The following is a 22,376-nucleotide window of genomic DNA, read 5'->3' as shown; positions in this document are numbered from 1 at the left end:
ATTCTGCAAAAAACTGAATTACTTACCCATTGCTGGTAGAAATGTAAAATGGTACAGCCACTGTGGAAAGAAGATGGCACTTTCTTGCAAAAATAAATGTGCTTACCATAACCCAGTAATTGTACTCTTGCCCATTTATTACAGAGAAATAAAAACCTGAACGTGGATGTTCACAGGAGTTTTATTTGTAATAACTAAAAACTAGGAACAAACCACCTTCAACAGGTGAATCATTAAACTAAATTCATACCATGGTATACTGGTCAGTAATAAAAATGGAATGATGATATACAAGACAGCTTGAATGAATCTGAAGGCAATTATGATGAGTAAAAAAAATGCAATAGCAAAATGTTTTATACTGTTTGCCTCTATTTATGTAACACTCTTGAATTGACAAAATTATGAAGTTGGAAAACAGATTACTGGTTACCAAGAACTGTAGGGGGAGGGGATGGAAGGAGATGACCAGGACTATAAAACAGTAAGTAGAAGGATCTTTGTGATGGAACTGTACTGTGGTTTACCTCTGGTGGTGGTGATCAAATCTACATAAAACTATATACAAAATAAACATACACACAAAAATGAGCATATATAAAACTAATGAAATCTGAATAAGGTTCATGGATTGTTATCAATGTCAATTTTCTGCTTGTGATATAGTTATCCAAGAAATCATCATTGGAGGAAATTGGGTAAAGGGTATACAGGATCTCTATTATTTCTTACAATTGCATATAAATCTAAAATTATTTAAAAATTTCAAAAAGTTTAAAAAATCATTAGAGTATGGGACCACAGGAAAGCAACTGTTCTTCTATATACAGTATAGGGCACATATAATAGTGTAATTAACTACAATTATTCAGGTTAATGGAACAAGATATTACTTTGAATTACCACAAAGCAGATTTACCCTAAAGCATATGATAATTAAGTATCAAGACAAAAAAGCTATTAAATTTTTCATTTAAGCTACTTATTAAACTATATTCATAAACGTAGGATTCAGCCCTTGTACAAATTATTTTTTAAACTGCATATTAAAGTAACTACACAAATGGCTGGATTATAGACACATAACTGGTATTCACTCATTCATTCATTTACTAACTTAATATATTCCAGACACTGTGCTAGGTGCTAGGAATACAAAGAAGAAATAGGCAGACATAAAACTGAACAGACTTCAAATTGTTCAAACTGCATAGCGGTGGCACCTACAAACAGATTCTGTTGTATACATCCCTAGTAGGTAAGTAAACAGGTACAAAGGTAGGTAGGTAGATACAGATAGATAGATTCACCAATATACCAAACAATTTGTTACAATCTACCAGGTGTACTTTTTGTATTGATAGCTCATCTCCCTAATACTCATACACAGCAATGAAACCAGAGAATCTACACACAAATATAATGTTCTGACTCTCAAAGTCATTTGGGAATCAAGAGGACCATATCAATTAAAAAACTGAAAAAAAAAAACAACTAATGTTGGTGGTATGTTAAGTCTGAGACTGCATAAAAGCAGCAACAACAAAAAAGTGATATTATATATAATCACATATATATATACACACAAAAACTGAACAGACTGCAAATTGTTTTATATATCTTTTCAGAAAGGGTAAAATAAGGATATTTTTATTTTAAGTTTTTAACATCTTTATTGGAGCATAATTGCTTTACAATGGTGTGTTAGTTTCTGCTTTATAACAAAGTGAACCAGCTATATGTATACATATCTCCCCATATCTCCTCCCTCTTGCATCTCCCTCCCACCTTCCCTATCCCACCCCTCTAGGTGGTCACAAAGCACCGAGCTGATCTCCCTGTGCTATGCAGCTGCTTCCCACTAGCTATCTATTTTACATTTGGTAGTGTATATATGTCCATGCCTCTCTCTCACTTTGCCCCAGCTTACCCTTCCCCCTCCCCATGTCCTCAAGTCCATTCTCTATGTCTGCATCTTTATTCCTGTCCTGCCCCTAGGTTCTTCAGAACCTTTTCTTTTTTTTTTTGGATTCCATATATATGTGTTAACATATGGTATTTATTTTTCTCTTTCTGACTCACTTCACTGTATGACAGACTCTAGGTCCATCAACCTCACTACAAACAACCCAATTTCATTTCTTTTTATGGCTGAGTAATATTCCATTGCATATATGTGCCACATCTTCTTTATCCATTCATCTGTCGATGCACACTTAGGTTGCTTCCATGTCCTGGCTATTGTAAATACAACTGCAACGAACATTGTGGTACATGACTCTAAAAGGTTATTTTTAAAAGCGTTAATTTCTAAAGGGTTACTTTTTAAAAAGGGTTACAAGATGTAGACTGCAAATGTTATTTTACCGACCACTTAAATTAAATCTATGTATCATTATACACATCATGAGAAATCCTAACAGTTTTGCTTCATTTTACTGACAAACTAGTGCTTCTGAGCAATGGCCAAGGATGAAGACGTTACGTGTATAATTCCTTTAATTCTCCTAGCAACCCAATGGGTCAAGTGCCATTATTGTTTTTATTTTAGAGGTGAGAAAACTAAAGTTTAGGAAGATTAAGTAACCTGTTCAATATTACAAAAACTAAAGAACGCAGAACCAAGGTTTGAACCCCAGTCAGTATGATTTCAGAAGCCAAACCCTTAAATGTTACACTAGACTGTCCTCTTCTACCTGTTAACTGTCCTAGAGATACATTTTCTTTCTCAGTTAAATATAATAAACCCCATTAAGAAATGATAAAAAGTACAGAGATTATACCCATAAATAGAAAAGTTACAGTGCACATAAATGTGTCCATTTTAAAAATATTCAATCTTCTTTCATTTGAGTTATTTTTGAGAGAGTTATTTTTAGTTGTTAATAGAATAACAATCACTCATATTGGAGAATATAGAGGGAAGTGGGGTAGGGGCTTGGTTCCAATTTCCAATTGGATTTGTTCTGTAATACCTATCAGTGTTCCTTATCAGAACATCCATCAGGCATTACAGGGTCTGGCAATTATAATCTTTCAATATTGATAGACTTTTTTTTTTTTGTAAATGCTTTTGTGATAAAGTCAGTCATTAAGCTTTTCTTGAATTGCTCTGGAATGGTTTCCACCAACACTAAAACTGATCTATGAATTGGTTTTACAATACAAAAGTGGAGCTGGATGTCCTACATACAAGATTTACACTTAGGATGTTTTAATTGGAAAGGAGTGATATAAAGGTAAAATGTGCTACAGCTTTCAAGCTGAAAAGTAGAATGATATACAGATTATGAAAAATATTCTTTTGTTGTTGTTTTTGTTATTGTTGTAGAGGCTTCCTGTGTGCTGGACTCTGCAAAAAGCTTGAAGCTTAATATGAACATTCTCAAAGTAAAAACGTACATATAACAATGTTACAAAAACACTGAAATGAAAGCAGCTGGTATAACCATGTCTTACCAGAGTTTGAGGGAAAAAAGATGTTTTGGCCTTATTGTCAGAGTCACTGTGCTTAAAGATTTAAAGTGGAACCTAGTAGCTAAAATATAAAGGCTTCAATATGATAGCTAATATATAATATGTAAAAATATTCATTTGCCTTTGGGTCTGGTTGACTTGAAGGAAGAGAGGTGGCAAAATTGTAGTCTTCCTTCTTCTCTCAACTAATAAATAAATTACAAGTAAGATTTTAAAATACAATAGAGAATGATGGGGTTTAGTGAAAGACCAAATAAAATTTTTCTTGCAATTACTTGAGTTCTGAAAGCAATTAGTTAAATACACACAGAAAGAATTACTTGCTGTGAATGCTATTGTCTTATTTTCTTTACTTATTCAAAGTTTAATCTCTATACTGATTATACACTGTGTTTGTGGGTAGACAAAATTACATTAATTTTGGCATCGGTCGTTCTTCTTTTCTGTATTAAATAGAAACTATAGCCATTGAAGAAAATAACTAAACATTTAAAAAGTCATTCTGTATCTCCTTGGAAATTAGGACTGAAATAATCTCACAAAATTAGCACGATTTAAAAACAATTATATAATATTAGAACTCAATAAGTATTAGTCACCTATGTAAAAATAGATTAAGAATTTTTATTTGACATTTGTTTAATTTTGTGGAACATACAATTCTCAAGATATATAATTCTTATTTGCATTTTATTACTGTTGTTATATATATATATATATATATTTAAGTAGATGTTTGTTCCTCTCTATTCTCTTCTACTGTGGAATAATATACAGGGTGTTTCTATAGAATGAGGACTTTTTTGCAATTAAGTATTTTAATTTATCAACTATTTTAAAGATATAAAAATTTTAAAAGTATATATTAGAAAATAATATACCTGCCACCAGTGTATTAAGATAGGTAAGTTCTATTTATTATCACAGTTTTTTGTTTTTGTTTTTTGCGGTACGCAGGCCTGTCATTGTTGTGGCCTCTCCCGTTTTGGAGCACAGGCTCCGGATGCACAGGCTCAGCGGCCATGGCTCACGGCCCCAGCCACTCCACGGCATGTGGGATCTTCCTGGACCGGGGCACGAATCCGCGTCCCCTGCATCGGCAGGCGGACTCTCAACCACTGCGCCACCAGGGAAGCCCTATTATCTCAGTTTTTTAAGTCCAAATTACTTCAAATTTAATTGATGAAATGAATATCTGTATTTGTTCTATTAGGTTTAAGTTTGTCATTTATTCCTGATTTTTCTTAACATAGATATGTAAAGTAAGCATAAATTCCAACAAAGATAAAGGGTCTTAACAAACTTGTTATCTCACCTGCAATGATATCATGAAAGGAACATTCTAGAAAGTGTATATAATAGGCTTATATGCTATCCTATCCAAATATATCTTGGATTTAGTTTTCAAAACCTAATGAAATTGACTATGAAAGATGACTTCCCTTCCTTGCCCCCCCCAAAAAAAAAGAAATGGCCATTTACATTTTGGTTAGTCTAGAATAGGAATTATCAGCTGGTTAGTCTGTTTCACAGCTGATTATTCAGTAAAAATGATAATAGTCACAGGGAAAAGGTATATAAATAGAAGAGTATGTGACTAGTTAATATTGTCATTATGTAATATTTATTGGACACTTACTGTCTTTCAAACACTTGTACTATGATCTATATCTCATTTGATTCAGAAGAAGTCTGGGTACTATTAGTATCTATATTTTCCCAATGAGAAGACTGAGGCTAAAAAAAGATAAGAAGCCTGACCAACATCACATAGTTACTTAAAGTGGATGAAGTGTCCTGTGCAGACATGAGACCATTACCGAGGGACATTTCTTAAATAAAAGTGATAGAGTGTTTGCAAAAAAAAAGTGCTGAAAGTGTGAACTATAGTATAAAGCTCAAGTGAAATAATGACTTCAATTGAAATTTCTAAAATATGTTATTAATCTTTATTGTCATTTTAAAATCAGAAGAGCAGCTACCTACCTGCCTATCATTCTGATTGGAATAGTCCAAAAACCTACATGTTTATAACACTTAGCTTTAAATGTATTAATTTCTTACTTAAAAAAATTTCACAGATATTAACAATACAGTCTTATTCACAGGATTCCATTGGTGTATATTTTGTCAAACTGAAATAAATCTGTGTATCTAAGAAAGAGATGTAGTTGTTCAAGGTGAAGGGCAATCAGAATAGATACCAATAAAATAATGATGATTACTATTATTGTCTGTATTGAGAGCATACATTGTGCAAAACACTTAACTAGAAGCTAAATTTATACTCTTAGGCTAAAACACAAATCGACAAATCGTTATGAAGTATTATTATCCCTATTTTAAATGGGTAAAATAAGTCTCCATGATATTAAATGTTTGCTCTTAGTAGAGTTGGAATTTGAATCAAGAAACAGCAGGGCTCTTAGCCATTAGGGTATACTGTCTCAGCACAAACCTATCCCATTACCAGATAAAACAATAAAAAGCCATGCCCTACTAATGGAACTCTGACAGTTGTTTATTAACAAAAGAATTGGGCAAAAAAGTTAGACTTAACATTGAAACAGAAAGGCAAGAACAGTTTATAACCCTTCATTACACACAAACATTTTCTTGCTCCTGATATTTCAGCATAAAGGGAAGCAGAAAAGAAAGACTCAAGGTTATTTTGCGGGTATTACTAGAAGTAATAAAAATAAAATTTAACCTGATATAGGCCAAATTTAGCCATACATGTGTCAAATGGTATTAAGTAATTACAGTAACAAGAACATTTCCCCTCCAATTGTTTTTCCCATTCTTGTTCTTCCTGTCCTCTCTTTCTTTCTGATTTCCTTCCTTACAGTTCTTTAAGAGAGTAGAAGCAATAAGATAGGCGCACCCTCACCAAATCTCTGACGTCTGCATCCATATTCTCTACTTCCTCTCCCGTAACAGCGAAGAAGGTGCCCTTGCTCTATGTAAGGCTAACCCTAGTTCTTGTCCTGCTGGTATTAAAACCTTTCTATTTCTCAAGGACTTCATTCCTGAAGATTTTTCATCTCTTCTGAATCACTACGTTTTCCTTTTGTACTGGGTCATTCTCAAAAACATACAAATGTGGCTTACAACTTCCATCTTAAATAAACAACCAAAATCCTCATTACATTCCCATTCTCTTCTAACTATTTTTCTCATTTCCCTCCTTTCTTTAGTTGGAAACCTATTAAACATCTGTCCTGAGGGAGATATCTATACAACTGTCTCCAGTTTCATCTGCCATTCATCAGACATATTCACTAAACTGTCCTTGTTAAATCTAGCCTGCCAAATTCAATGATAACTTAGTGCCTTCTTTTTTCAGAAAAATCTTAGCAACATTTGTCACAGCACTTTTTTTCTTGGCTTCTCAGTCATCAGACTGCTAGTTCTCTTTTCTGGCTTATTTGCTGCTCTTTTTGGTATCTTTTGCTATCCCTGCCTTGTTAACCCAATGACTGAGAGCTGTAGTACCTCAGGGATTAGTTCTTAATGGTTCTGCTCCCATCTTTCTACAACTTCTCTTTGGATAACTTCACCTTATCCCATGGTTTTAAATGTTGTTTTTAGTTTAATGCTTCCCAAATTTATATATTCAGTCTTAATGTCTTTCCTGAGCTTCAGACCATTCTATTCAACTGCCTATTTAACTTCTTGTATATCTAATAGGCCCCTCAGCTTACCATGTCCAAAACACTTGCAAAATTATAAAATCTTTTAATTTTCAAATTTTTGTAAATAAAAATGTAAAAAATATTAAATTTCACCTGTGAATAAAATTTTTTCCTATGCTACTGATATCAATAAAATCCAATAAATATTGTTCCATTTGAAAGTAAAAATTTCTCATTGCAAATTTATTTCTAATTTAATATAATACCCAGATACAAATACTTTTGTTAGAAATAAATTCACCATAGAATGTAAAATTCTGACATAAGAAAAAAATTGAACATTTGCAAACATACAAAATCTTGTAATTTTTACTTTATTTTTTATGCAAGTGATTTTAATCTGTATGGTAGCATTTAATTCTAACAAAATGAATTTTTATATCTGGTTATTATAATAGGTCAGAAATAAATTTGTAATGACTAACTTTTCCTTTAAAATTGAACTGTTTGTATTCCACCAAAAACCACTTGTATCCATAATAGTTTTTTCTTAAAAATTCTCATGACTCAGGGTGTGAAAAAAATAGATATGTAAAGTAATACCATTTTATAACTACTTATCGTATACAGTAAAAATAATTTTTCAAGATATGTTATTAACATGCTAATTATATATAAGTGTATGTAAATTAAAAAAAGAGTTTATGCTCAAGTTAAGAAAGTTTACATTAGCTTTCCTTAGGAATTGTTTTTACAGTGCTTTTAATCTTCACCAATAGTCTGAATCCACTGAAAGAGTTACTGCATTTATTGTTAAGCAACATGGGATCTTATCAAATCAAGCGTTGCTATACCCTAGGAATAAATTGCCCTTATATGTAAGACATTGAAGAGAATCTTTCACAATAGTTAAAAATAGTTCATCAAGGATAAACAACAAAGTCCTACTGTACAGCATAGGGGACTACATTCAATATCCTGTGATAGACTATAATGGAAAATAATATATAAAAAAGAATGTCTATATGTGTGTAATGGAGTCACTTTGCTGTACAGCAGAGACTGGCACAACACTGTAAATCAACTATACTTCAATGAAAAAAAAAAAAGTTCAAGTAATATGTGTGGGGGACTGCCCTGGTGGCACAGTGGTTAAGAACCTGCCTGCCAGTGCAGGAGACACCGGTTTGAGCCCTGGTCCAGGAAGATCCCACATGCCACGGAGCAACTAAGCCCATGCACCCCAGCTACTGAGCCTGTGCTCTAGAGCCCGAGAGCCAGAACTATTCAGCCCATGTGCCACAACTACTGAAGCCCTTGAGCCTAGAGCACGTGCTCCGCAACAAGAGAAGCCTGCTCAGCAATAAGAAGCCCGTGCTTAATAAATTTTTTTATTAAAAAAGTGTGTGAAATGAATGAATGGATGAATGAATGAACAAAATTACAACTAGTCATTTCAATAAGGTTTGTTTATAATTTAGCATTTGTTTGACACTGGGAAACATTTATTCCAAGACTGCAGTAACAACATTTATATTACATTTTAATTTGTTTTAATTAATCTATCTGGATAACCTGAGGCTGTTTTCAGAATACTGATAGCACTAAATACTACAGAAAATGACTGAGTTCTCACCATCTTTACAACTCATCAGTACTGTAAATATACTTCTGACTTCTCATTTTATATTTGTTTCATCTAATTGAGAGTATAATTTAATTGGAAATGCGCACCTCGCCTAATACATATTTCACAGTCCTAACTAGCACATGTACAAGTTTAAACTATATTATGGATGATAATTCAGAGATAATGTCTGAATTACCATCTTGGTGACCTTGGGCAAATTAACAGTCCAGTTTGCTTATGGCATTGCTCTGTGCAACAAAGAATAAATACACTTAAATCACTCATAAGTTCTTGTGTGTCCTTTCCATACAGAAAGTAGACACTTTGGTATAAAGTTGTTTATCTCAAGAACTTTCAAAAGAGAAAAACCTTAGATTCTATACAGTTGGATAAAATCAAAAGCAGAAGACTTGTACTGTAATCTGTACTGTTGTAAGAAAGGGACATTGACCAGGTTGTATTAGTTCCCTGAATTTTAACTGCCTCATCAGTAAAGTTGACATAGTAATAATTTTTTACCTGCCTGATTTAGTATTAGAAAATAATCTTAAAGTTCTATTCTAACAATTATATTGTATAATTCTATGAAAATATAAACTCTGAGATAAATCTTTAAAGACCACTAGATTTTACTATTCACTGTGTAGTTTGTCTAAGAAGTTGTTGTATATTATTTTTCAATATGTCAAGAAACTTCAGCAAGGTCACATTCCAGATTTGGTATTCACAAGGCCTTACACTCTTCCAGTTTTATTGTCTTATATTTTTGTATTGACTAAGAAATGACACGATATTCTCCACTTCACTATCTATAAGGAAATCAAGCTGGGTAATGGGAATATTTAACCTGGAAGGAAATCCCATCTAGAATCAAATCAATCGGAAAATATGTGAAATGCAGATGGTAACCTAGAGGTGGATTTCACCCTGGAGAATTTTGCCCTTGACTGAGTCCCTGCTTTGTACAAGATCCATCAATTTTACAAAGAATGTTCAACATCATTATTAGGCCTACACTCTGCTAGCTACTCAGTAACGTGGCTATCTTTAGAATTTCATTATGTTTCTAAGGATACATCTAATGATTTGGCAAGTCAGGTTAAAGTAGATAGCAGCATGACAAGAGATTTTCCTATCAACCCTGGATGGAAACAAAGCTGCCAATGCAAAAGAAACCACAAAGCTAGTGTTACAATATATTCCAAGTACTTTATATAGAAATACCTTTTTAAAATCATATTTACTCATTTATTTCACCAGGTAATTGTTGTGCACCCACTATAAGCCAAGTATGTTTTATACTGGGGATGAACTGTAATAAGAGCCAACACCTCCATACCATCATTGATTCTTGTTCTCTAATACATGGACAAAAGTTAAAATAAAATCACTGGTCTAATTTCTTTGAAATCAAAAGGCATGTTAGGTTGAAGACTGTCAAAGGTACCTAAACAGGAAACTGATTTTATATCCAAGGATTATAAAGGGTTATATAGAAGTCTAATTCAGAATTGAATTCAAATATTTGGAGATCACCAGAATTAATGAGCAAAAAAAGATTAAAAACATATAAATATTGTTTTACATTAGTCTTGACTGACAGTATATAATACCAGTGTGCCTTTAATTTTACATTATTAAAAAATTTCCTACTCAATCAGATTCATTTAACATTTACTAAGTACTAAATACCAGGTACACTGCCAAGTTCTGGTGAAACAAATATTAATAGGATAAGCCTTGCACTTCAAAGGAACACAGTCTAAGAGGGACAGCAGATGTGTATATGTCTTTAATATAATAAAATGTTTATTAAAATCAGGTGACATTTGTCATTAAAAGTGAAAAATTGTGGGCATGAAATAAAAAGCTAAAAGTAATTTAAATTATGTAATTAAAAATATGTACTCATTTACCAGATTGATAATATTACATTGATGAACTTTTTAAAATAAGTATCTATGCAAAAACTACTAAAAATAATTTCTAAAAAATTAAAATGCCATGTCTGTGCACACAAAAACATCTTTATAAGAGTTAATTAAACATTAAAAATAAGATAAGCAAAATGATCATTTGTGGTACAAATGTACATTCTCTAATTGGTTTCCTAGACATATTTAATGTCATTTTACTATTTTTTCTTAAGTATGTGGTTTTCAATATATTCTTATTTTTATTGGTATCGTTAAAGGTATTTTTAATACATTTTAAATTGTTGGCATGTTAACACAGGTCTCTACAAGGCCATACTATTTTTTTTTTTTTTTTTTTTTTTGTGGTACGCAGGCCTCTAGCTGTAGTGACCTCTCTCCCGTTGCGGAGCACAGGCTCCGGACGCGCAGGCTCAGCGGCCATGGCTCGCGGGCCCGGCCGCTCCGCGGCATGTGGGATCTTCCCGGACCGGGGCACGAACCCGTGTCCCCTCCATTGGCAGGCGGACTCTCATCCACTGTGCCACCAGGGAAGCCCAGGCCATACTATTTTTAATTGAGAAACGTTTTTCTTTATAGGTATTGAGGTATCTGGTAGGACTAATTCTTTAAAATAGAGGAAAGTTTCAAATTGATTTTATTTCATACAACAATGTGTAAATATTTCAGCTTAAGTATTTTCACAGATAGTAAATTTTTACTTCTTTTCAGATACCTTTCTTGACAAAAATTTTATAATATAAAACTTACCAACTTGTCTTAAATTATGATTTTTTTGGAGTAGTTCACTTGTAAGCTGTATAATTGTATGTTTTCTCAATTTTATTCCATTATAGTATAAAATATAAATTCAATCTGATTAAAAAATAAGAACTTCATCAAAAGATACTCTCTTTTCACAAGTCAAATCATGCTACAGGACAATAATAGTTTCAAATTTTAATTTTATACAGTGTTTTAATTTTTTCATAAAAATAGCATTTAAATGTCTTCCTATTTCCAAACTTTGTTTTCAATAATTATAATTCACCAAAATTTTCAAAAGCTGAAGATCTTTAACATGCCAATAACTGAATATTTTGATTAAAGATTTTCATATGATTTTAATATAAATCAACCAAATTTAAAGGTTTTATTTTCAAAAATTTCAAAACCATAGTAGGGCATTTTGGTTGATTATGAAAAAGTGCTTCAGAGATGCAAACTTTTCTAGGTCTGAATGACAATGAGTAGCGAAAACAGAAGCTGGTACTGACATACTAAAGTTTATTTATTTTTGAATCAGCATTACTTTGTCATACACACAAAAAATGTAATTCAATTATTTTGATGTATATAAAAATATTTGTAAATTTTAATGACAGTTTTATTGTGAGGCATAGAATTTGCTTGGTTGCAGTTATGAATTACATGTACACCACAACCAATTCTAAGTATATATCTGTTTCTTAATTTTATAAGAGCTTTGTTTTTGCCATGAAGTTGTGTGTCACCAAAATTTATATTTGTATTATTATCACAAAACAAATAGTCTTATCCTTAACACTATAATTTTGATATGTGACCTTTGTCTCATTTAAAAAATATTTAAAAAATAATTGTTTGCTTCAAGTTTAAAAAATGTATTGTGGTGTTAATATAAATAGAAGTAAGATAAATGGAAACAATAGTCGAAAGGAAAGAAGGGGGAAATGTAAATACACTCTCATTCTTTCATTACATATGACGTGTGTAATAGAAGTTAATGGTAGGTTTTGATCCTAGATGCATGCTATTAATATTAGAGCAAGTACACCCCCACCTCCAAAATGTTTAGCCAATAAGTTAATAGAGGGGAAGAAAATGATGGTGGAAATGCACAGGTGGGTCCAATAAAAGTAAATAGCAATATGGCAGCCAAACAAAACCATAACAATTACATTATGTGTGAACGGTCTAATGATTTAAAGACTGCAATCCGGGGGAAGGGGAAGTTGGGACAAAGTGAGAGAGTAGCACTGACATATATACACTGCCAAATGTAAAATAGATAGCGTGTGGCAAGCTGCTGTATAGCACAGGGAGATCAGCTCCATGCTTTGTGATGACCTAGAGGGGTGGAATAGGGAGGGTGGGAGGGAGATGCAAGAGGGAGGGGATATGGGGATATATGTATACATATAGCTGATTCACTTTGTTATACAGCAGAAACTAACACAACATGGTAAAGCAGTTATACTCCAATAAAGATGAAAAAAAATAAAGACTACAATTAAAAGGCAGAAATCTTCAGACTGTATAAAAAAACAAGACTCAAGCAAGCAGTATCTCAATCATGTGCTGTTTAAAGTAGAAACCTACTTTAAATATAAAAACAAGTTAAAAGGATGCTAAATGAAATACCATGCAAACACTACTTATAAGATATTCATATCAGACAATGCAAACTTCAAGACAAGGAAAATTCCCAGAGAAAAAGAAAGCTACTTCATTGTAATGAAACAGTCAACTCATTAAGGCGGCTTAACATCTCAAACTTAAACGCCTAGTAACAGATCTTCATGATACACAAACATGACGGGACATGATAAGATAGAAAGAATAAACAGGCAAATCCACAATTGCTGTTGGGCATTTCAATGCTACTCTTTCATTAGTGGATTAAAAAAAAGTAGACAAAATATCAGTAATAATATAGAACACTTCAAACACAATGCTATCAACCAACTGTATCTAATTGGTATTTAATTCACAATAATGGCAAGTGTACATTCTTTTCAAATGCACATGGTTCTTTTAGAAAAATATATGCTGGACCATAAAATAAGTCTAAGTAAATTTAACTACTGAAATGTTAAAATTGTAACTAAATTTATAATATGAGATGTTTCATCTTCATCACAATGAACTTTCAAAGACTATACTCTGCTTCATAAAATGGACGTAAAAATAAAAACTTTTGCTGGAATTAAAATATTTGAGGTGATTAATGTTACTGATGTGACATATAAGATTGGACTCACTTAACTATTTGGGAAGTTCTTCTGCTAAGGAAGCTGGCATGTTTACACTTTTCATATATGCAGAAGAGAATTTAGAACATAAAGTGATGAAATTAGTAGAGTTTTCATTTGTTCTAAATGAAAAGTCATGCTTTTTTTAAAACAGATTTATGTCTTCTAGTTTTCACATGGTCAATGACACCACATGATCCCCATGTATGTTAACATACATTGTGTACAAGTTGCATTTTCATCATCGATTTTCTTTTATTTTAATTGAGATGTTACTGTTTTGTTTTTTTTAACATCTTTATTGGAGTATAATTGCTTTACAATGGTGTGTTAGTTTCCGCTTTATAACAAAGTGTATCAGTTATACATATACATATGTCCCCATATCTCCTCCCTCTTGCATCTCCCTCCCTCCCACCCTCCCTATCCCACCCCTCTAGTTGTTCACATAGCACCTAGCTGATCTCCCTGTGCTATGTGGCTGCTTCCCACTAGCTATCGGTTTTACATTTGGTAGTGTATATATGTCCATGTCACTCTCTCACTTTGTCCCAGGTTACCCTTGCCCGCCCCCATGTCCTCAAGTCCATTCTCTAGTAGGTCTGAGTCTTTTTTCCCACCCCGCCCCTAGGTTCTTCATGACCGTTTTTTTTTTTTTGGATTACATATATATGTGTCAGCATACAGTATTTGTTTTTCACTTTCTGACTTACTTCACTCTCTGTATGACAGACTCTTGTTATTGGGTTTTTTGATGATGAGCACATCAAAATTTAAAAAAAAATTGATGATTAGCAGACATTATGAGCAACTTGTATAAAATCCTTAATACGTAAGTAATAAAAGTCTAAGAACCATGTAGTTAATCCAAACAGGTATTCCAACAACTTATCATATTAAAATTTATAGGCAATTTGTTCATAAAATAAAAATATCAAGTATCAATATCTTAAAATATTAATATACTGTTAGGTCTAAATCTCATGTTTAATATCATATATACTACATTCTCAATCAAAATATCCCATTTCACATGAGGTTAACAAGTTATTAGGAAAAATTGGTCTATTAATACCAATGATATCAGGGTCCCAGGGATAAATCTAAAACCAGGGAGAAATTTTATTTAGGAAATAATTCAACTGAAAAGAACATAGCTATAGTAGATAGGTACTTTAAAATAATCATAATAATAATCAATTTAATACATCAGGTACTTTAAAATGACAAAGATGTTGTTAATGTATTATCATGGCTCCAAATCACCATTTAATTATGTTTCATATTTTAGAATATGAAATTGCCCCCTCTGTAGCTTAAAAGAATGTTAATATAATATACAAGCCAAGGAAGTCTCATTTTATTCTGTACTCTACTAATTTTTGATTGTATAGAAAAATAACCAATCAGTACGTGAATTACCCTCTAAAAATATTTTTACAATTCACCTAAATATGTTTAATTGAAATGGGATCATGTAGAACTCCCCACTTTTTTTTTTTTTTTTTTGCGGTATGTGGGCCTCTCACTGTTGTGGCCTCTCCTGTTGAGGAGTACAGGCTCCGGACGCGCAGGCTCAGCGGCCATGGCTCACGGGCCCAGCCGCTCCGCGCGGCATGTGGGATCTTCCCGGACCGGGGCATGAACCCGCGTCCCCTGCATCGGCAGGCGGACTCTCAACCACTGCGCCACCAGGGAAGCCCGAACTTCCCACTTTTTAAAAAATGTGTTTTTGGATGTACTAAAATGCTTTGATTCACAAATCATAATAAACAAAAATTCTTCTAGATCCTTTCCTGCTATCTTTTTGGGTTTAGTTTCAAATTTTGCAAGAATAAGTTTGTCTGACATCCTTGTTGATCTCTGCTGGGTCTTCCTGACAGCCTCCTTCAGCTGAACTTTCTTTTAGAAATCTTGGTGGAATTAAGCTTTCTTAAGAAATGAATATTCAGAATGTACTTTCTATCCCACTGCTGCCATAAATGTCTATTGTAAAATAATAAAACAGTATGATAAAATAAATAATTGTTAATCTATCCTATAAAATAAATAACAAGCACTCATGACAAGAACATTCAGACTATAGCTCTACAGCACATCTGTGCAACCTCTACTTCTGTGGATATTTCAAGAATACATATTTCTCAGTGATTTGGCCAACTCATGGCCTGACAGCTTTATGTATCTTTCAAGCCACAGAATAGATTATGACATAACTTGCTGTCATACAAAATAGCTGGCAGGGCAACAGTATCAAATAGTTCTCCCAATACCATCTAAGATCAGAATGAGTTAGATGTTAATATCTGAGAATATTTTCATTCCATCTACAAGAGCCCTATATGCTACCCATGAAGGGGAAGTGTAACTTACCTGGCATCCACAAAAGACTGGAAAATAGAGATGTGTTATCAGTATTTGTCTTTCAAAATTAATCATGTATTATAATTACTCTGAGCACTAGGAATATATCTCACACATTACTAGATGAGATCAAAGACAATAGCTAATAAATACACCTTGGCTATTTTAACAGAACTATTAATAATGATACTTTGTTGAAAATCGAAAATACAGACCAAATGTCAAACAAGTCAGGATGCCAGGAAAATAGGCATAAACCAGGGCTGTCTTGGGAAAATGAGGATATACAGCCATTCTAATATAATACACACATAGTGCCAGGGCACTGCAGATATGGGAGTGACTAATTCTGCCTAGAAGTTCATTAGTACTTAAAAGTATCATTTGACCTGGGCCTTGGAAAATGACTAAGAATTTATGGATTTTTGAATGTGGACTTAAGTGTTCCAGGAACATGGAAGAGAGTTTGCAAAAGAAGCAGAAATGTGAAAGGTCAATGTCTTTTCAGGACAGTGCAGTTAGATGACTAGATGTATGTAACTGAATAGTGAGAGATGAAGCTGGCAGATAATCTGGGTGCAAATTGTGGAGGCTTTAAATGTAATTCCACAGTTTTGAACTTATGACTGTGTAGCCATAAAAGAATTTTAAACAGAGGAGGGATGTCTGATTTATATTTTCAAAACATCAGTCAGGTGGAAATGTAGAGAAAAGTCTGGCTGGAGAGACAATGAAGTGAGTGGCTAGTCGACTGCTACAGCAGTGCAGGCAGTAATAATGAGGATGGGAACAAATGCAGGGGCACCATGCGGTCCTTTAAGGCCGGGAGACATCAACGTCTCATGACTAAGGAATCCATCTCCTTGAGAATTTTCAACAGTATAAGATATGGCCCTTGGTATTTTGTATTATCCAGCAGGGGCATATTCTTAAAAGAGATGTCAGAGTGAAGAGCACAGAAAATGCTCTGTCAAAATCAACTATTCTGTGGGCAAATGACAGCATGATACTTAAAGATGTCCTCACTGAGGAACTAAAGTGGGATGAGACAAGCAGATTACAAATTAGAGTAGGAGATAAATATAGAGCCTGACTGCTGAGAACCAAGGGCAGAACACAGGACAGCATGAGGTAGCCATGTCAGACTTAAGTAGCTGTGATTAAGCAAAAGAGTCTTGCAGAATATAACACCAAGAGGCAAAGCAAAAGACTACAAAGAATGACTAGATCATGAAACAGAAGGCATGAGGCTGCTGATAGTGGCTTGACAGTGATTATGAAGTTGGTATGTGACCTACACTTCAGTTAAATTCACTTTGCACCAAGTTCACTGAAATCCATTTCGTTGGTTGCATTTTGTTGCTTAAGACTGTTTTGCTGCTATTTCCTGACTCATTCCTCTTTTAAGTTATTATTTGACACTTAGCTCTTTGCTCAAAAAAGGAACAGGCACTGTGGTGGTGATGGTGGGTGGAATGGGAACAGAATGAAAATCTGACAATTAAAATAATGATACAAACTGATTTGGCTACTATTGTTCTAGTTTACGCCTGTTGTCCAGCTTAATTTTTTTTTTTTGCGGTACGCGGGCCTCTCCCTGCTGTGGCCTCTCCCGCTACGGAGCACAGGCTCCGGACGCGCAGGCTCAGCGGCCATGGCTCTCGGGCTCTCGGGCCCAGCCGCTCCGCGGCATGTGGGATCTTCCCGGAACGGGTCATGAACCCGTGTCCCCTGCATCGGCAGGCGGACTCTCAACCACTGCGCCACCAGGGAAGCCCCAGCTTAATTTTTAAGTGTCCCCTTTTACTCTCAAAAGTTATCTTAGATTTGAACAATAAATTACATGATCACCTTAAATAGAATGTTTGCTCTTTACGGACATTTAGAGAGGCAAAGTTCGTATAATTAAAACATCTTAAGAACAATGAAATGATAAACCATGTTTTCACATCTTTATTTGGAAAAAAATTATAGCTAGTGCCTAGAGCATGGGCTGGAATTTGTCTTATAAAGAGAGGTCAGAGGATGTTTTAAAAAGAGATGGTTTTATAAACATTTAAAAATGTTTTATACAGAGGTCAGAAAATATTTTATAAAGAGAGGTCTTGGTGCTGAGTCTGGAAGAATGAGCAAGACTTAGAAAAAATTTAAAGTAAAAGAAACTTTAGGGACAGAAAACAGTACAGGGTGTGTGTGTGTGTGTGTGTGTGTGTGTGTGTGTGTGTGTGTTTATGTAACTAAGAAGATTTGCCTAAGTGAAAGGAAAGATGCACTCGAGAAATAGCTGGAGATAAATATGCTTACTATCTGATCTTTTAATAGACTCTCCTAGAATGAACGAATGAACAAATGAATAAATGGGTAACATGAGATAGATTTATCTTGGGAAAAGGAATTCAGGTAAAACACTCAAGTGGCAAATTTTGACCTGCAAGCCAAATTTGACCCATAGTCATGATTTATTGGACTACAGACCTTAATATTCTCTTTAAGATTAGTTGTTTTCTTTGACAATTAGATGACTTTACATAAAACTCTTTATTTCAAGTTCCACTTTAAAATTAGTCTGTCTTCCTATAGGGCAAAATGACTTTAGCCAGAGGGGGCAGGAATGTACACACTCCGCCTTTCCTTTATTCCTTCTCACAGCTTCACCTGTATAAATCATCTGCTTTTTGGAAGTGTGACCTTAGCTGTGGTTCTTGTAAGGATAATCAGAAAGACAAGCTGATTAAATTGTAGAACTTCATTGTAACTAATAACATATAATGAAAATCTTTGTATTTCCTCTAGAATATTAATAAAAAATAAATAAGGATAGCAAAAGAGTAGTAATAACTGCTAAGTATTTACTATGCACCAGGCACAGTGTTAATCTCCTTTCAGACATAGATGGATTTGAGTCACAGCTGCAGGCATCTGCTAGGGTGTGACCTTGAACAAATTAACTCACCTTCTGAACCTCAGTGTACTGTTTGGTAAATGGGGATGATACAACATATCTCATATGGCTTCTGTGAGGATTAAATAGATCATACAAACTACTTACGGTTCTTGGCACCAAGCAAGACCTCATTCATGAAAAAACTATTTTCACATTTGAAAGCTGAACACTTATAAAGCTGTATAGGCATAAGTTACAGAAGATCTCCAACCCAGAGGCTAATTTTCATTGATTGATGCTATTCACAATATATGAACTCTCCAGGTAATTTTATTTCAATGAATAGGTTTTTAGTCGCAGATCAGTAGTACACATTTGTATGCATCTTAGAAGAATATTATGGAGGCAGATTTATTAAAACTCTGGTATGATACATATTGTTTCCATAACTTTAATATGCCCTACAAATGCAATAAATATAAAAATGTATTGCTAATTTCACAGACAAATGTGCATTAAAAATTCCAGAAATGCATATAAAGCAGTCTGTTTCTATTAATCAGATGTACTTGGCATTCACAAACAAGAGCCTGAAGCACCTTTTCACATGACTGCATTCAGATATTTAATCACAAATAACCATGTAAGTGTAAAACCTTACTAATTTAAGGTAAATGAAAGGAGAGCTGTTGGTTGCCAAACTACCATTATAAATAGCTGAAATTGAACAGCAATCATAAGCAGTTTGCTGACAAATTGTTCCTAACTTCAAATAAAAAAGAAATAAACAGTAGAAAATAGAAGATATAAATATGAACAATGTTTCATTTATAAGTGTTTCAGAATTACAAGCCATTTATGTTCATTAATTACACAATCATTCTCTTATTTTTCATTCCTTTTTTCTTTGTCTCAAAAGATACACTAAGGGTACAAATTGAAAGATACTGACTCTGCTGATGTACACCTCTCTCACATGAGCCTTATTTATAACAAAACAATTCATTTACTTTAGTTGATTATGCCAAACAACTGTCTTCCATGAACAAAAGTTCTGTCAAGTTAATTATATATTTGTATTGACCAGTTGTTAACCTAAAGTGGTATATTTTCGGGCCAGTCATTAAAAAAGTCCTTCATGCTTTTTCTAAAGGGTTCCAATTTTACATTTATTCATATAACGATTATAGTTCACTGGGCACTATTTACTACTCAATACTAAGAACTGTGCACACGTGATCATGTTAAATCCTAATAATCTATTTATGAGATAAGCATTATTATTCCTATGTGAATTAGAAAGCTCAGACTCAGGTGATGAGGTGAGGTGTCCAAAGTCAGCAATTAGTAAGAAGACAGGATTTGAATTAAGGCACATTTGAAGAATACTGGTTTGCACTCTTCCCATAGATGATGTTGGAAATCTCAGTAAGTTTCAATTAATAGGACTTTTTAAGGCTATACAATTAGAAGATCCCTTAGATATTTTTCTCAAAGAGATAATGTGTGTTGGTAATAAGAGTGAAAAAATAGCAACTAAAATTTTTGAGTTTTCATTTATTTTCTCCAGCCATTAAACCAAAATCGGTTTTACAGAACAGCATATATTTAACCACTTAGCAGTGTCATAAAAAGAAAAAAAAGAAAAAAGGCCATGAAAAATAGTAATTATAATGAATGATATTTCATTGTTGTAGAAAATCTTTAATTTAATAGTAGATCTAAAATATTTTGTCAAAGCTTCCTGTGAATATATAATTAAGATCTTTAACAGAAGAAAAATAAAATTAGTAAAAATGTAGGGTTGCTTCTCTTTTAATGGCAAATATTCATTTCCTTCCTTATCTCCAAAAATTGTACATTTTAAAATATAATTTTATGGTAAATTCAAATTACAAGCTGTATAATGTAATTATTTCATTTGCTGAATTATTTTAACACCATCTTTATGGAAAATTGGTTTGACAATTGGAGAGAAGGTCTCAACAATTAATTAATTAAAAGTTAATTGTATTTCTTTTTCTTATGTTTTACCTTAAGTCCAGATGAATAATAAGACTAGAAAGAGGAATATTTAAGATCATTAAAATTTTAAAATTAAAGTTTTGAGCAGTAAACAGAACTATTTAAATAGCACTCCTATTTTTTATTTAAGAAATAAAAAAATAACTCACTTGAAAATTGAATTGCAAATCCAGATTTGCTGATATAAAAGTCCGTGTCAAACTGGATGGTTACTATGTTGAGGGTGCTGTGGATTCCTTCAGGAATAAGAGAACCACTAATTTCCTTTAAAAGCATATCATTTTCTGGTGGACCATCCCAAACTCTGAGTATATCATGCGATGCTTCCGTATCAAAAGCAAGAAACTGTAGGCTGTGGGAGAACCATATATCTCTGATTATCTTAAACATGGATTCAGTTTTAAATAAAGAATATAACAAATATTCATCTTGCTTCTACTAGATATTCCTTTTATTCCATCAGATAAAAATGAATTATGTAAACTGCATATATAAACTTAATGAATTTTTCTTGAGCAGTATAATTTTTTTTTAGAATATGATTAAATGTACTATTACATCACCTCTGCAAATTATAAAAACTTTAGGTATACAGACTATCCCTGACTTATGATGATTCAATTTAGGATTTTTTGGCTCTAAGATGGTACAAAAGAGATATGCATTCAGCAAAATCTGTACTTTGAATTTTGATCTTTTCCCAATTGTGATATGCTGTATGATACTCTCTCACGATGCTGGGCAGTGGCAGGGAGCTACAGCTCCATCAGTCACAAGATCACAAAGACAAACCGCCAATACGTTTACAACCATAATATACCCATAAAACCATTCCATTTTTCACTTTCACTATAGTTTTCAATAAAGTTACATGAGATACTCAACACTTTATTATAAAATAGACTTTGTGTTAGATGATTTACTGTAGACTAATGTAAGTGCTCTGAGCATGTTTAAGGTAGGCTAGGCTAAGCTATGATGTTCAGTAGGTTAGTTATATTATATGCATTTTCAACTTATGATATTTTCAACTTACGTTGAGTTTATCAGGATGTAACCCGAGGAAGATCTGTACATTCTTTTCAGTGTTCATGACTTTTAACTGTGGCAATGGCAGGTGACACTTAGAGGATCTCATATGTGCCAGGCACTGTGCAAAATGCATTACATCGATTTTCTTCCTTTAATTGTTACCATGACCCAATGAAGCAGGAACAATTTTTATCTCAATTTTACAAATGTAGCAAATGGGGTTGAGATAGATTAAATAAGATTGCCCAAAGGGTGGCAGAGTCATGAATTGAACTCAAGTTATCTAATTCCATAGTATGTGTCATTTCCACTGTTTCAAGTTTCTTGTTTGTTTTATCAGACTCAAATGAGGTTTATTCCGCAAATGCAAAAATGGTTCACATTCAAAAACCAACGATTACA

General features: G+C 33.3%; 1 protein-coding gene across 3 annotated transcripts in view; it reads right to left on the bottom strand.

The window, feature by feature from the left end:
* The window catches only part of CSMD3 (CUB and Sushi multiple domains 3), a 1,080,114-nt gene that overhangs the window by 288,054 nt on the left and 769,684 nt on the right, over positions 1-22,376 (bottom strand). For all 3 annotated transcript variants that reach the window (XM_029222726.1, XM_029222727.1, XM_029222728.1), the window contains one exon: positions 21,092-21,294. In XM_029222726.1, coding sequence (XP_029078559.1) covers positions 21,092-21,294 — 203 coding nt within the window. The remainder of the gene's footprint in view (positions 1-21,091; positions 21,295-22,376) is intronic.

This window comes from Monodon monoceros, unplaced genomic scaffold, assembly GCF_005190385.1.
Source record: "Monodon monoceros isolate NGI ecotype Baffin Bay Population unplaced genomic scaffold, NGI_Narwhal_1 Super_Scaffold_14, whole genome shotgun sequence".
Taxonomy (NCBI): domain Eukaryota; kingdom Metazoa; phylum Chordata; class Mammalia; order Artiodactyla; family Monodontidae; genus Monodon; species Monodon monoceros.
This window is presented reverse-complemented; position numbering and strand designations above follow the sequence as displayed.